This window comes from Lactuca serriola, chromosome 7, assembly GCF_051521515.1.
Source record: "Lactuca serriola cultivar US96UC23 chromosome 7, Lser_US96UC23_V15, whole genome shotgun sequence".
In the NCBI taxonomy this organism is placed as follows: Eukaryota; Viridiplantae; Streptophyta; class Magnoliopsida; order Asterales; family Asteraceae; genus Lactuca; species Lactuca serriola.
The window spans coordinates 28,040,789-28,055,439 of NC_136414.1; the positions used below are offsets into that span (position 1 = coordinate 28,040,789).

At 33.0% G+C, this 14,651-nt stretch overlaps 3 protein-coding genes across 3 annotated transcripts; 2 read left to right on the plus strand and 1 right to left on the minus strand.

Annotated features, from left to right (window-relative positions):
• The first annotated feature begins 514 nt into the window (after positions 1 to 514).
• On the plus strand, positions 515 to 1,927 carry LOC145062418 (epoxide hydrolase 1-like). The gene is made up of 4 exons (XM_079010028.1): positions 515 to 837; positions 930 to 1,097; positions 1,180 to 1,415; positions 1,499 to 1,927. The coding sequence occupies exons 1-4, from the start codon at positions 550 to 552 to the stop codon at positions 1,746 to 1,748; spliced, it is 942 nt and encodes a 313-aa protein (XP_078866154.1). The 5' UTR covers positions 515 to 549; the 3' UTR covers positions 1,749 to 1,927.
• A 2,921-nt stretch (positions 1,928 to 4,848) lies between these two features.
• On the plus strand, positions 4,849 to 6,641 carry LOC145063213 (epoxide hydrolase 3-like). The gene is made up of 4 exons (XM_079010805.1): positions 4,849 to 5,172; positions 5,460 to 5,627; positions 5,727 to 5,962; positions 6,325 to 6,641. Exons 1-4 carry the CDS (start codon positions 4,885 to 4,887, stop codon positions 6,569 to 6,571), a joined length of 939 nt encoding a protein of 312 aa, XP_078866931.1. The 5' UTR covers positions 4,849 to 4,884; the 3' UTR covers positions 6,572 to 6,641.
• Positions 6,642 to 8,508: 1,867 nt separating this feature from the next.
• On the minus strand, positions 8,509 to 14,372 carry LOC145061225 (wings apart-like protein 1). The gene is made up of 13 exons (XM_079008650.1): positions 13,639 to 14,372; positions 13,314 to 13,413; positions 12,195 to 12,531; positions 11,976 to 12,088; positions 11,399 to 11,515; positions 11,235 to 11,319; positions 10,935 to 11,045; positions 10,390 to 10,844; positions 9,985 to 10,277; positions 9,723 to 9,870; positions 9,367 to 9,464; positions 9,202 to 9,283; positions 8,509 to 9,000 (listed from the first exon to the last, which is right to left on the minus strand). The coding sequence occupies exons 1-13, from the start codon at positions 14,169 to 14,171 to the stop codon at positions 8,917 to 8,919; spliced, it is 2,556 nt and encodes an 851-aa protein (XP_078864776.1). The 5' UTR covers positions 14,172 to 14,372; the 3' UTR covers positions 8,509 to 8,916.
• Between the last annotated feature and the right edge of the window lie 279 nt (positions 14,373 to 14,651).

Sequence of the window (14,651 nt, forward strand, 5' to 3'; positions counted from 1 at the left end):
TTTGCTCTCCACATTTTACAAATTTCTAAGACTAACTCACAATCATTTCTTCTTCAACAATATTTTTCAAAGAATATGTTGTCATGTTTTTATAATTTTACAAATTTGGAAGAATTTTTCATCACTTGTTCTATTGTTCTACGACTACAAGTTATAAATCCATGACAATAAACCATCACTTATGTACAACTATTACCATTTGAAAGGTGAATGATCCATTTTTTATTATGATTTAATGCACGATTTACAAACACATGAAATAACTATATAATAGAGACTCAACTTATTACTGAATATATAAATAATAATATTATCAATATAACAATAAATAACTAAATAATATAATAATAAAACAGATAGTTATATTAATTTTAAAAAATAATAACTAAATACCTTAAACAACATGTAAAATGTAAAAGTAATAAAACATTACACACATGTTATGGGTGTCAAAATGGTAGATAGGCTGTGCGATCAACGCCCGCCACTGTTGACTTTTTCTTGTTAAAATCGTCTACAAGTTCACCAACAGAACTCGAGCGAGCAACCATGGATCAGATAGTCCACAAGTCCGTGGAAGTCAACGGAGTGAAGCTCCACTTAGCCGAGATCGGAAGCCAGTCGTCGCTGGTGGTGGTGTTCCTCCACGGTTTCCCGGAGATATGGTACAGTTGGCGCCACCAGATGGTTGCCGTCGCCAATGCCGGATATAGAGCTATTGCTCCCGATTGTCGAGGCTACGGACTTTCAGATCCACCTCCAGACACCGAGAAATTCGGATTCTCCGATCTAGTCGACGATCTCCTCGCAATCCTTGATTCCCTTGGAATTGACAAGGTACATCAACTAATCAAATAAGTAGGTTATGAAATCGTACATTCACTGCTTTTGGATTTCAGCAATTTCAATGACAGTTTTTTTTTTTAAAGATTTCCATAATTGCTAAAGATGCCGGAACTAGACCTGCTAACCTGTTTACGCTGCGGTATCCTACAAGGGTAACCGGAATCATATCACTTGGAATACCACATTCGCCCTTCGGACCCCCTGCATTCCTCAAAGAGTTGCCGGAAGGTTTCTACATCAATAGATGGAGGGTACGTTATCACAAAACGATTCTCTAATAAGTATACATCCCAGAAGAGTTCTGGTGTTAAGCAACATTACTTTTTCTTTTAGGAATCAGGAAGAGCGGAAGCTGATTTTGGGCGTTTTGATGCAAAAACAGTTGTACGAAACATTTATATCTTGTTTTCCAGGACTGAAATTCCAATCGCCGATGAGAGCCAAGAGATTATGGATATAGTTGGCCCATCGACACCTCTGCCGCCGTGGTTCACGGAGGAGGATCTTTCGGTCTACGGAGCTCTGTATGAGAAATCCGGTTTTCTTAATCCACTCAAAGTTCCCTACAGGTAATTAATTTCCTATATAATACATGGATTATTTATAAAGTTGAAAAATAATGACAAAATATTATCGGGTTGTGTTTTTACAGGTCAATGGATGAAGAATATGACATAGCAGACCCGGTAATCAAGAATCCGATGTTGCTGATTGTAGGGGAGAAAGACTATTTCTTTAAGTTTCCAGGAGTGGAAGGCTTTGTGAAGAGTGGAATGGTTCAACATTTTGCGACGAATTTGGAGATAGAATATGTGCCTGAAGGAAGCCATTTTGTTCAAGAACAGTTTCCCGACAAGATTAATCAACTAATTCTCGCATTCCTGCATAAACATAGCTCGTGATAATCATGTGGGGTCTTCAGAGTTCAGATGCTAGATGTTTTAAACCCTATTTAAATAAAATGTATGATTAAATATCAATGTCTCATATGGAGTTATTGTTGGTTCATCAATCCAAGTATCTTGTATCATGTTATGTTGATACGTTCCACTTTGATAATTATGGGAAATTTTTCAGAAAAGCTCTTATATTTAACCTTTTATCTGAAAAGCCATTACCTTTTTTTCCAGAAAATTAATTCATTCATGTTTCTAAAAGGTTTCATAAAAAATTCATATTTAACAAAATTTTAAAAAACCATAATTTTTAAGAAAAAGAAACATTTTTTCCATAATGCAACCTTCTTTCTTTCCATGACCATGGAAAAAGTTTGTTACTAAGGTTATGTGTTGATTGTTAATTATACTCTTCAAAAATCTTTCACCCATTTTGTGCCATGTAACTTCCTCCTCCATTTTCACTTTCATTTTTCAACCATGCTATACATTTCTTTCAGCAATGTACAAATCCTAATGTATGGTATACAAGTTGAAAAGAAGAGAAAGGAGAGAGACGACAGTAGAGAAGAGGGGAAGTGAGAGGAGAGTGACCATGGAGTCTCAACCATTGGTTCGTTTTTTTTACTAAAACTGAAAGCAAACCAAAATTCGGTTTTTGATTTTAGAAAAAACAAACTGTCGGTTTTTTAGTTTTGGTTGTTGGGAAAGTTGTTCAATATAAATGATTATTACATATGTCCAAAGTGATAACAAAATTACAATTACAATATCCAAGGAAAAAACAACAAAGAAACGGCAGAAACATTATATGTAAACCTGGTTACCCAAGGCCTGTTTTGACAAAATTTCTCTTAAAACAATTCTACCTATATACGTCTGTTTCCCTAGATACAAAAGTTGGGAGCAATTTGTACTATTAGACTTGACGAACCTTAACATAAATTCACCTCAAAAGAATGGTTCTTGAAGTTATATATAATGTGGGAAAAGGCTCTCAAATTTGTGTAAGATTTTTGGCCGTGTGTCTTGGAATGAGACTAAGGTTGTCTTTGGCGCGTCACAGTTAACTGATAAACTAGCTTAGGGGTGTTTGGGATTATTTTTTAAGGTTAAAAGTCTTTTTTGTAAAATGATTTTTTGATTAATGACTTTTTCCAAAAGAAAATTTTTAAAATGTTTTTGTATTTGTTTTTCCCAAAAGTTACAAAAAAACAGGATTTATAGTTTTTGGAAACTTTTTATTCTATACAAAAAGTTATTTTAAAACATCTTTTTCATTAGTCAAACATCTTTTGGCCATTTTTTGACTTTTTGAAAAAGTTAAAAGTCAAAAGTTGTTTTAAAAGCAATCTCAAACACCCTTTTATTTTTTGAACTTTTTTATGTTGTCGTGTTTAAAAGGTCAAAAAGTAGCTTATAAGCTAACTTTTTGAAAAACTACTTAGACTAGCTTTTTATAAGCTTTTTTATAATTTTAAAAAATAACCCTTAATTAATTATAAAAACAAATACTCTTAAATGTCATTTCATATAATTATATATATTTCAGCTACCTTTTCAGCTAATTTTACCAAACATTATTTTTTATCATTTAGTTTTTCAACTATCAGTTAATCTTTCAACTAACAATTAGTTTCTCAGCTAGCTAGTACGCCAAACATCTTAACTCTCAATTTGTAGTGATTTACCTAAAATCGCCAAAAATTAAATGGAAGTAAATACTTGTAATTCTACCTAATAAATAAAGAACTTGTCATATGTTATTTTCTTTTTTATTTGGACACATGGTATTTTTCTAAGCATTTTTTATTTAATGTATTTTCCACATGTTTATTTCTTATTTGATCCAGCAGATTTTATATATATATATATATATATATATATATATATATATATATATATATATATATATGACCCGATAAAACGAGTCTAAAATGTGCATTCAAAAGCTTTTTTGTGTTTGAAAAAAATTTTACCATAGGAAAAAAAAAGACGTCTAAAAGTCACTCAAAATATTTATTATTTGAAAAAATTTCCTTTATAAAAAGAATTTATAAAATTATATTTTGGTGGTTTTATAACATTAATTAACATTTCCTTCATTTGTTTGTCAAATTTGATCTCTATATTAATTAGCATTATATTTATACTTCAATGATATTTAGATATTGTTTTTTTATTAGTTAACAATTGGTTTAAAAAAAATAGTATATACTTTATAAAAGAATTATATAGTTTAAAAGTAGATGTCAAAAATTTTAAACATGAAAAATATTAAATATTATAAAACATTTCGGTTGCATAATATTTTATCATGTTGGTGGTTTTATAATTTTATATAGTTCGGGAAAAATATACTAGACAATGACAAATTATAAATTATATGAGGGAGTTTGCTATATTTGACGTTGTAATTGAAAAGTTAGTTCTTACCGCTAAAAACCTAATAAAAATGATGTTTTGTAAAACATTGTTGAAATATATAAAATAACATAAAAAAAATTTAAAAGCTAGATGTGGTATGGGAGCCTAAAAAAATATTTAATGTCATGGTTCTAAAAAACGTGTCATAGCACGCCTCAAGGCATGTCATGGTGCGAGACATGGTGTAGCCGTTACGAGAACATCCAAGTCGGGTTTGTTAAGCGTGACACTCAAATAACGTGTCAAGACGCGCCGTATCGCGTTATGATGCGAATTTTTTTTCAAGACACGGCTTTTTTTGTTTTTTCCTGATCGAACTTAAAATAATTGAGTTTTTGATAATTTTTTAAGATTAAATATTAATATAACACTTCTAAAAACTTGACATATTTGATCAAATTCAATAATTACATAATTTATTTTTTTTAATCTATATAAAAGAGTCATGTCTTGAAAAACTTCATGGTTCGTCATTGCTTAACTTTGACCTTACTGACAAGTTTACGCCTCACGTTATTTAAAACTTTTTTTAATATAGATAAAAGATAAATTAATTAAATTTAAAAAAACTTTAAAAAATTTTAACCATTAATAAAACTTCAAAAAATTTTAACCATTAAAAAATATATCATTACCCACGGTGGTTAGCGACTTATGCTGACCTTTTTCTTGCTAAAGTCACCATTGAAGTTCACCAACAAAAAATCAATCAATAATGGATCAGATAGTGCACATGTTCGTGGAAGTCAACGGAGTGAAGCTTCACTTAGCCGAGATCGGAAACGAGTCGTCGCCAGTGGTGGTGTTCCTCCACGGTTTCCCAGAGATATGGTACAGTTGGCGCAACCAAATGATCGCCGTCGCCAATGCCGGTTATAGAGCTATTGCACCCGATTGGCGAGGCTATGGACTATCAGATCCACCTCCCGATACCGAGAAATTTGTATTCTCCGATCTCGTCGACGATCTTCTCGCAATCCTTGATTCGCTCAGAATTGATAAGGTGCGTCAATTAATTAATACATCTCACAGTAGGTTTTGAGCTTTTTACAAAACTTCATTGATTAATTTTTTATTCCAACGGGTTATATATCTCATCGTTGCACTTTCCTGCAAACGGCTGTGGTTCCATTGGGATAACTATTTCGTGCACTAATTACATATAAACTTTAGAGAGTTTTACTGTGATATAACTATTTCGTGCTCGATTTAGGTTATTGTTACAGACTTTTGCTCAAATACTCCCATAGATAATAAATTCGATGACAGTTCCTTTGGTGTTGCATATAGATTTTCTTAATCGCGAAAGACTTCGGGTTGAGACCAGCTTTTCTTTTTACACTGCGATACTCCACGAGGGTGACAGGACTTATATCACTTGGAGCACCACATAGGCCCTTCAGACCCCCTACGTTCCTCAAACAGATGCCCGAAGGTTTCTATATCAATAGATGGAGGGTATGTAATGTGTTACAAAATGATCTTATTTGTCACTTCAAATTTCTGTTTCTTATGTTATCATCACTGGTGTTGGAAACAATATTTTCTTTCTCGTAGGAACCAGGAAGAGCTGAAGCTGATTTTGGGCGTTTTGATGCAAAAACAGTGGTGCGAAACATATATATCTTGTTTTCTAGGAGTGAAATACCAATCGCCGATGAGAGCCAAGAAATTATGGATATAGTCGGCCCATCGACACCTCTGCCGCCGTGGTTCACGGAGGAGGATCTTTCGGTCTATGGAGCTCTGTATGAGAAATCTGGATTTCTTAATCCACTCAAAGTTCCTTACAGGTAATTAAAAATTTAACACAATGTCGTAACTCCTAGAGGAGAAAGGTAAATGGTATTTCTTTAACGATATATTTTCAATATTTTAGTGTAATAACATAACTTTTTTTTTATTTTATTTAATAAAACACAAATATGACTTAAATATCGATAATAGAAGTGTCAAGCAAAGTAAAGTAAAGGTATAAGCTTTTGAAACATGTAAAATTAACTACAACATAAAAGTCAAAAGTTTCAAAATCGGTTGCCAAACAAGCCGTTTGTTTTTTAATGTCTAAAACATGTATTATTTTAAAAAAATACATGCATTATCTAGTTTTTGTAATTATATTTAATATATTAGTTTTTTTTTTTAAATAATTCAGGTCATTGGATGAAGTATACGACATAGCAGACGATGTAATCAAGAATCCCATGTTGTTGATAACAGGGGAGAAGGATTACTTTTTAAAGTTTCCAGGAATGAAAGATCTCATACAGAGTGAAATGGTTAGAGAATTTGCAACAGATTTAGAAATAGAATATGTGCCTGAAGGAAGCCATTTTCTTCAAGAACAATTTCCCGACAAGGTAAACCCGCTAATTCTCGGGTTCCTCCGTAAACATATGTAACTGTCCCATGAGATTGCTTCCTTTGTGTTGAATAAGAAAGTCCGTAACAGCAAGACAAATGTTTAATTTACTCGATATATTTTCAACAAAATTGTCCTAGTTTTGATAAGAATCATGTAAGGCGAGGTAATAAGTTGTCCCCTTCTACTCGAAGAGATGGTGTTTGCTTACGCAAGTGACCCCAAACATAAAAAAGAGAAAACAAGGATGTGAGTCGATACTGATAGAGTGTATAAAAACGGTATCTCACAATGGAAAAAAAAAAAAAAAAGTTATTTACTAAAATGACTATAAAGGCTCGGATCATATTTGTAGGTAACCACCAAAATCTTACTTGTGCATAAACAACCACAATCATTGCAAAACAAACAAGGTTTGCTAACTCGGGAATATATGTTTGCCATGTAAATTTTCAAAATTGTTTTATGAGCGGAATTTACTCTTCATGTAGCACTTATACGTTTAATCGGTTACTTTTCGCGGTATTCATCTAAGCTAGTATATATAGACGATGGGATGAGGGAGAAAAAACCACTATAAAACAACACCACAAAATTTTGTAATGTTCATAAACGATGTCTTTTGATGAAGACAATGGAGACAATGCAGAGGAAGATGATGATATAACTTACTATAACTGGAAAAAAAATGATTTTTTTTAAATATATTGTGCACCCCAGGACAAAAAAAAATGCAACTATTAGCTCAAATAAATTAATCTATCTAATGAATATAAGTCCATTTAGTAGCCCAACGTATTCGATTAGTCCAATATGTAAATTAAGAAGGAGCTGGTGGAAACTTTAAATTTAAAGCCATTCTGGTACGGCAACAATTTAAAAAAAAAAGACCTTATTATTGATTCTTTTACCACATGTCGATTTTACTAGTTTGTTATATTTAATGAAAGTGTATTATTAAAAAAAAAATCATATTATTTTTATCGGGAACTTTTTTATGTCATCCTTTGCAAAAGTTTCTACCTCTCTCTAATATATATGATTGATTATATCCAAGTAAGTTGACGACTGATCTTCACTTTTGTAGTGTTTCGTTGAATCACTAATAATCTAGTTGGTTTTGTATTAATAACCGAATTGAACCGGATCTGTATTGATTTAATCGGTCCGGTTTTCAGTTTGTTGTCTGTATAACATCCCTACTTAAAGATACACACTTTTATATGGACTGAAATAGGATCTTTGAGAGTTTTTAGCAATATAATTTGACTGTATGTTTGCATGGTTGAACGTTATGTCCGGAACAATAGTTATTATGATCCTTGGGTCTAAATGAGCTATGTACGATCTTAACAACAAAAAACACACAAATATGGTGGGTAATTTTTTATTTTTCTACCAAAGTCACACAAAAACATCAAATCAGAAAACATATTATCAATGTTTTAGTAACTTATGTTTTATTATTAGGCTGTTTAATTTAAAACTAAATAATTACACTATATAATTACTTACTCCTTTGTAAAATATTTTGTGTTATAAAATTTGCTGAAATAAAACGAGAAACGTTTAATGTATTAACAACAATTTTAAATATCGTTTTTAATATTTGACTCATTTTAAAGCGCTCAATATATATCATTATCATGTACATAATTGCTTTTGAAATTTCCATCATAAAAAGATAATAAAAATGTTGGAGGGCTTGACTGAAAATGGACGTTGTCCCTTTTGGAAAAACACTATATATGTAGTTGAAACATTATAATAATATTAAAATACTACTTAATGTAGCCTTTTGTTTAATAATTTGATTAACCACTATTGCGCCATCATAACATTGGGATAACTCGGCGTTCAAAAAGAATACAACAAAATGAAATATACAAACATCAAATCATGTCTTGGTGACATAATATAAATAGAGAGGGGAATAAATTATAAATACACCTACAGAATAAGTATTATCATCAAGGGTTGGCTTTGAAAGGAGCTTCCTTTACATTAAACAGCACCACCACAGTTCACTAAATAAAGTGTAGATTAACAACAAACTACAATATGCAAAAACGCTTAAAAAATCTGTCTTAAATTCGACCCTTACAAGTATAACCCATGCATACAACACCACCAAGTTGGTGAAAACGCAGCTTACAAGAAAAAGAGGAAAAATATAAAAAAGACCCACGTAAAATGAATATTAGCAAAAAAAAAAAAATATGAAATAAAATAGAAGGAAAATATGTCAATGTGGTCAATAAGACTATAACATGATCCTATTCGTTTTCCTCTTGAAGAAGAGGAAGGTTGAAGCTGTACAAGATGTCCATCAATCAACATCTATTGTTCCTTCCCTACATGACTCAAATTACCTTTTCGACCTTTTCATAGCATCCTACATGATTCAATTACCTCAAGCACCGTTGAATGTGTCTCTTCTGAAATCATGTTCAATGACATGTGAAATTCCTAGCAAAAGAGAAGTGAAGTTAGTTCACAAGTTCATATTTTTGTCCATTAAGGGTATTTCTGTCCATGAAATAGTTCTTGTTTTTGGGTTTTTGAATTTGACAAAAGGCTTCCAGAAGATCATGCCAATTAAGGGTATTTTTGTCGATAAAAAGTTTCTTGTTTTTGAGCTTCTTGGTTATAAGGGCAAAAATGGCATACCACAAATCTCTCCAAGACAGGCACAAGGATAGCCAGCTTGCGGTTTGGAAGACATTCAGCAATGGCATTACGTATGCTTTTACTGTCACAAGTCAACAACAAGTGAGACAAAAAGTCAATGCTATTTATTTACTATAATAAAAGTAACTCATAAAGTCAACCAACCTTTCCGTTGATAGAAAGGCAAGAAGAAGGGCCGAGTATGCTTCCACAATCATTTTCTCTGCTTCTTTCTCTCCCTCCAGAACAGGATCCTCAACATTCTGAACAAAAATCAAATCAAGGGCATCTTAGTCATTTAGCTACTAAAAGTCAGTTTCAAACAGATTTTAAAGTATTTTTGTCCAGCTCATCTGCTTTAACTCAAGGGTATATTAGTATATATCAGTCGCTCTAGCTGAATATCAACATTTCCATTTTGGAGAATATTTCAAGTGCTAAAAGATTTTCTTTGATTCAAGGGTATTATGGTCATTTAGCTAAAAGCCAGAAACGAGAACCACAATAGCAATTGCACTCACCAAATTCGATTGTCTTCCTTCTTCAGCTGCCTCACCAGCCCCTTGATTGGCCAAAAAGATGGAACAAATCAGTGGAATTACATCCGTAATTTCATTTTCTTGACCATTTAACCCAGGCATCGATATACTTGCAGCTGCAAGTCGTGATCTGCACAAACATGCAAGGGTATTTCAGGCATTTTACCCACAATTACCGATATGGGTAAGAAAATGTTGCGCTATTATGCGAGTAAAGAAAAAAAAAATTAATTGAAATGAAGACCTGTTATGACCATCCTTCTCCACCAAATTAACAAGCAATCCAAGAATAGCAACAAGAAAATCCAATTCTTGATCAGTAAGTCGTTTATTTTTCTCCTCCTCCTCCTCATCATCATCATCATCATCATCAACCTCAACAAGAATCGACTTGTCTCTTGGATCACTCAAAGTGGGCAAAAACGACCCGAATGATGGAAAATGACCCGCTATCAAACCACACAATGTCTCCAATCCTCCACACCCTGCAATTTGCTGACACCCCACAGAGTTGTCGTTTGTTAGATTCATCAAAACCTGCAAAAAAAAAAAAAGGTATTTTGGTCATTTAAATGCAAGAAATAGCAAAATCTACTTTCATTGATTTTTTTTATTTATTTAAGGGTTAAAATAGAAAAAGGAAATTTACCTTCACAGCAGTGAGAAGACAATCAGACAAAAGGTTAAATTTTTCCTCATCATCCAGTGGTGAACAAGAAACTTGAGGAGAGTCATCACGTTCCACATTGCTGGATTCTTGCTGACTCACCACCATAAGATCTTCATCTCCTTCAACAGCCGAACCACTTTTCTGACTTTGAGACACGTTTTTCTTCCCAGACATTATGTCCCATTTAGAAGGTTTATCTTCATCTTCAAAAAAGGCAAAAGGATCTTCTCCACCAAACCCAAACGGATCTTGGCTATCCTCAGATTCAATCATGATGGGCTTCGACTTTTTACCACTTGATGTAGAAGTCGAACCCGATTGTTTTTTATCGGGTTTTTGGTTTTTCTGGGATCTTGTAGAGATCTTTTGGGAAGGAAGATCCATACTGCAATTCTCTATGGAGGAACTGATATGTATGATCTCATTGCTGTCATCTGTGGATTAGAGAAACAAGTTCATACATGGGTATTTTGGTCATTTACTTAAAAGTTATCGGAGTCAAATGTCACAACAATGCAGAGTACCTTTGTCGTCAGCTACTGAAGGAAGATCAGAGCTATGGTCAGTGCCATTTGAGACACCAAGGTCGTTTTTAGCATCAGAATTAGAAGAAGAATTTTTTAGTAGAGAAACACCTGCAAATCAATGACAGAAGTGAAAGAAAAATGATTACAAGTTTACAACAATAATACCAAGCAAGATACAAAATGCTGTTTGTATGTATTAGTTTCATCAGTCAAGTGTCTAAATCGAGAAAATGGATAAAAAATAAATAAGGAAAGAAAAACAAGATTTGATCATTTGATCTATAGAAGGATAGATACCTGAAAGGATCTTAATGACGCTAAGAATAAGTTTTGTGAAAGAATGCTGATAACCCAAGTCTTCTTCTATATCAAGCAAATGTTTCTGTAACGTGAAAGAGCATGAATTCCAATTAACTATTTTCATAATTAAAGACTCGGGGAACATGTGTTATAAGAGTTACCTGATTATCATTACTAAGAAATGTAGCATTTTCCATAATTTTCAAACACTTCAATAGAAGCATCGGGCTTTCTAGGTTAAGAATATTTTGTGATTCTGAATATCGTTCTAGCCATTTCTGCAAATAATTATGAGATCATAAAGCATTAGTCTTCTCTTTTAATATGAAATACAAATAAAAATATCACTCTCTCCAAATATCCAAAATACCCTTCAATAATTATGAGATCCTGACTAATTATAAAATCTCCAAACTACCCTCAAATAATGAAGGATATCGTGTTGACTACAAATCAATTTCAATGTTTTTCGTAACAGCAACCTGGGCAAATAGGTAATTTTACCATAAGGACTTTTAGAAAATGGAAACTTTTCAAATTTCATTGGACATCACATCCCAAAGTAGAAATTATTCCAAGTTGTTTTAAAAAATTGTTCCAAAATACCCTTTGCTAATGAAGTAAACCATCTGGACCTAAATCAATTTCTTCTTTTATAACACTGACTAAAACGGGCAAATTGATAAAATTCTATCTTGATTCTTGAAAACTTTTGAAAAATGGCATACAAGATCATACCTCCATTACACCATGACATTCCCTTATGATGTCAATTACAGCATCAAGTCCTCCATATTCTCTTAACTTTTCCTTAAAGTTGCCCCCTGATTTTCTAACAGTTCCAGTTGTCTCTGAAAGAATACAAACAAGCATATAAGAAGAAAACAAATTATTTAGATAAACAGAAAATTACCATCCTATCCTTCGCTTCAATCAACTAATTCGTTTGCAAAATACCTTCAAGAGAAATAGTTGACAAACAAGCTTTCTCCATGGTTAATAAAGCAATCCATTTTGGATTCAACTCGGCCCTTTTTGCATCATTATCACTTCCCTCTCTTGGCTTCAACTCTTTGCAATTCACAAGGACTTCTTGAACTTTGTTCAAAATAGAAGAAGATGAAGATTCTTCCCCCTTATTGTCATTAAAATTAGAAGCATCCTTGCTTAAGGCTACAAGTTTGCTACCAAGAGTTGTAACTTTACTTTTAGTAGCATGTGCTGTAACTGGTTTCAGTAGTTTTAACAAAAAGCGGATGGAACTAGGTGAATCCAAAAGGTATTCATCTTGACCCTGAAATGAAATAAAGATTAGATACTCGGGGCTAATTTGGTAAATTATGTTTTAGTGTTGATCCATAATAGGATATAACTGAAGATAGTTAGATACCCACTATCGATGGAGGCCAACTTCTTGTTTTTGTGCTCAAATTATAGCATTGTATTTTCAATCTTTTTCTTATCCTTACATTTATACTTTGTAAAATCTTTATCTACTTATAGCAGTGAATATTGCTTTGTATATAGATGGCATTGCTATAATCGGGTAGGTTTTTCAAAGTACATGATGTTATAGGATATATATATATATATATATATATATATATATATATATATATATATAGAGAGAGAGAGAGAGAGAGAGAGAGAAGTAGGATGCTAAAATAAACAAATCAATGGAAGTAGATAGCTATTTCTTGTAATATGAAAAAAAAATGAAAGCATAATGCTATAATAAAAATAGATTGCTATTTCTAGCATTTAACCCAACCTATAAGGAAAGAAAATATATCATAAGTTATACACTAAATATATACAAATCAATTACAGGCTTAAGCTTAAGTTTTCTCTTGCTTTACTTTTACTTAGGGTGCATATATTTATGTAAGAGGATGTTCAATGTTTATACACTAAATAAATATATTCAGATCAAAAGTTGCATCCCATTTTTAAGTTGAACCCCTAAAGAACCCAATACGGAGATTATGCACACAACTTACAGAAAAGTTACTATATTGAAAATAAAAATGGCAATTCATTAATTCATTAAAAAAAAGAGCATTATAAGCAGCTTACATCACTTGTCAAAACAAAAAATAAAGCCGCAGCAGCCAGGTTGCTAGGGGTATCATCAAAATTGAGCCCCAATACAGCATCAATAATTGTTTTTGCAGTCCTGTAATCAAAATTACTAAAATGTTAATTACGCACTACAAGTACAACTTAACAAAAGCATATATATATAATTTGAGAATCATCCAAGATTTGGCCTTAGTTGGATATATAAGCCATCAAGTATCAAATTTGCATAAATGTATCGTAATGTAAAGAGTTTTTAAACTAAAACACACACATCTGATTCTCAAATGGAGTTTCTTGATAAGAAAAAATAATTAATTACCCATGGGTTCTCAAGAGCCTCCGCTGCTGTATAGTACCACAAACCATCAACAAAGACAACAAACTCGCACGACGAATCCTCACCGGCTGCCCTCTTCTCAACCCATCTAAAGCAAAATTCACCTCGTCATCATGCTCCATCATCTCTCCAAATTCTTGTGTCTCCATTAACGTAGTTGTTTCGGTCAACATCATCAATGGTTTCTTCGCTTTTTTGCCCTTATCTTTCCTCTTTTCGTTCGCTTCAGTTTTTGGTTTCTTCGATCTTGGAGGTAGAACAGCCAATTTACGCGAATCCTGGGACGAATCGAAATTATATGGGTCGGAATCAAAAGACCAAGGATTCTTGATGGATTCTTGAGATGGAAACGCGAAACTGAAAATATCGCCGTTACTGTTGTCTAATTCTTGGGGGCTATCTTGAGATAAAGAATCGTCGAATCCGTCTACGTCGTCGAAAGTTAAACTGTTACTGCTTCTGCTGTTACTGTTGCTGTTGCTGCTGGTCCGGCGACCGTAGGTCCTCACGATCATCTTTTCTATTTCAATTCGAAACTCTCATGTGAAATTGGGAAGGATAGAAAGGCTGTAAATTGGAATTTTGAGGAAAGTGAGATGTGGGTTTATTTGAATTTGGGTTTTTCTGTTGGATTTTTGAACGATTTGTTCGGAGAAGGGAAGATCCCCTCTGGGTATGAGCTAAATCCTCTCAATTTGGGAACTTTTGAAGGTTTACACGAAAGTTGTTCGTGGGTCGGCCCCTGATAGTTCTTGGGTCGGATCCTGACCGTCGGATAGTTTCGATAGTTTCTTGGTTACCGTTGATAGCCCACAAACATACTACCGGTCATAATTTGGTAACCGACCCGTTTCTAATCGGGTTGAAATTTGAAATATTTTAGGGTTTGAGGGATTGTTCGATGAAAAAGTATTGAAGACTGAAAGAGTAGATAGACATAGACTGGTCATTGACTCGTTGTATTTTGATGAAATTCGCTTGTTCAATTTTAATGG

Excerpts from the sequence above, each read along its gene's own strand:
- LOC145062418 (XM_079010028.1), top strand. The coding sequence starts at position 550 with ATGGATCAGATAGTCCACAAGTCCGTGGAAGTCAACGGAGTGAAGCTC. Across the intron at positions 838-929 it reads ATTCCCTTGGAATTGACAAG|ATTTCCATAATTGCTAAAGA; the intron begins GTACATCAACTA and ends TTTTTTTTAAAG. Across the intron at positions 1,416-1,498 it reads CCACTCAAAGTTCCCTACAG|GTCAATGGATGAAGAATATG; the intron begins GTAATTAATTTC and ends GTGTTTTTACAG.
- LOC145063213 (XM_079010805.1), top strand. The coding sequence starts at position 4,885 with ATGGATCAGATAGTGCACATGTTCGTGGAAGTCAACGGAGTGAAGCTT. Across the intron at positions 5,173-5,459 it reads ATTCGCTCAGAATTGATAAG|ATTTTCTTAATCGCGAAAGA; the intron begins GTGCGTCAATTA and ends TGTTGCATATAG. Across the intron at positions 5,963-6,324 it reads CCACTCAAAGTTCCTTACAG|GTCATTGGATGAAGTATACG; the intron begins GTAATTAAAAAT and ends TAAATAATTCAG.
- LOC145061225 (XM_079008650.1), bottom strand. The coding sequence starts at position 14,171 with ATGATCGTGAGGACCTACGGTCGCCGGACCAGCAGCAACAGCAACAGT. Across the intron at positions 13,414-13,638 it reads AGGCTCTTGAGAACCCATGG|GACTGCAAAAACAATTATTG; the intron begins GTAATTAATTAT and ends TTTTGATTACAG. Across the intron at positions 9,284-9,366 it reads GCCTTTCTATCAACGGAAAG|TAAAAGCATACGTAATGCCA; the intron begins GTTGGTTGACTT and ends GACTTGTGACAG.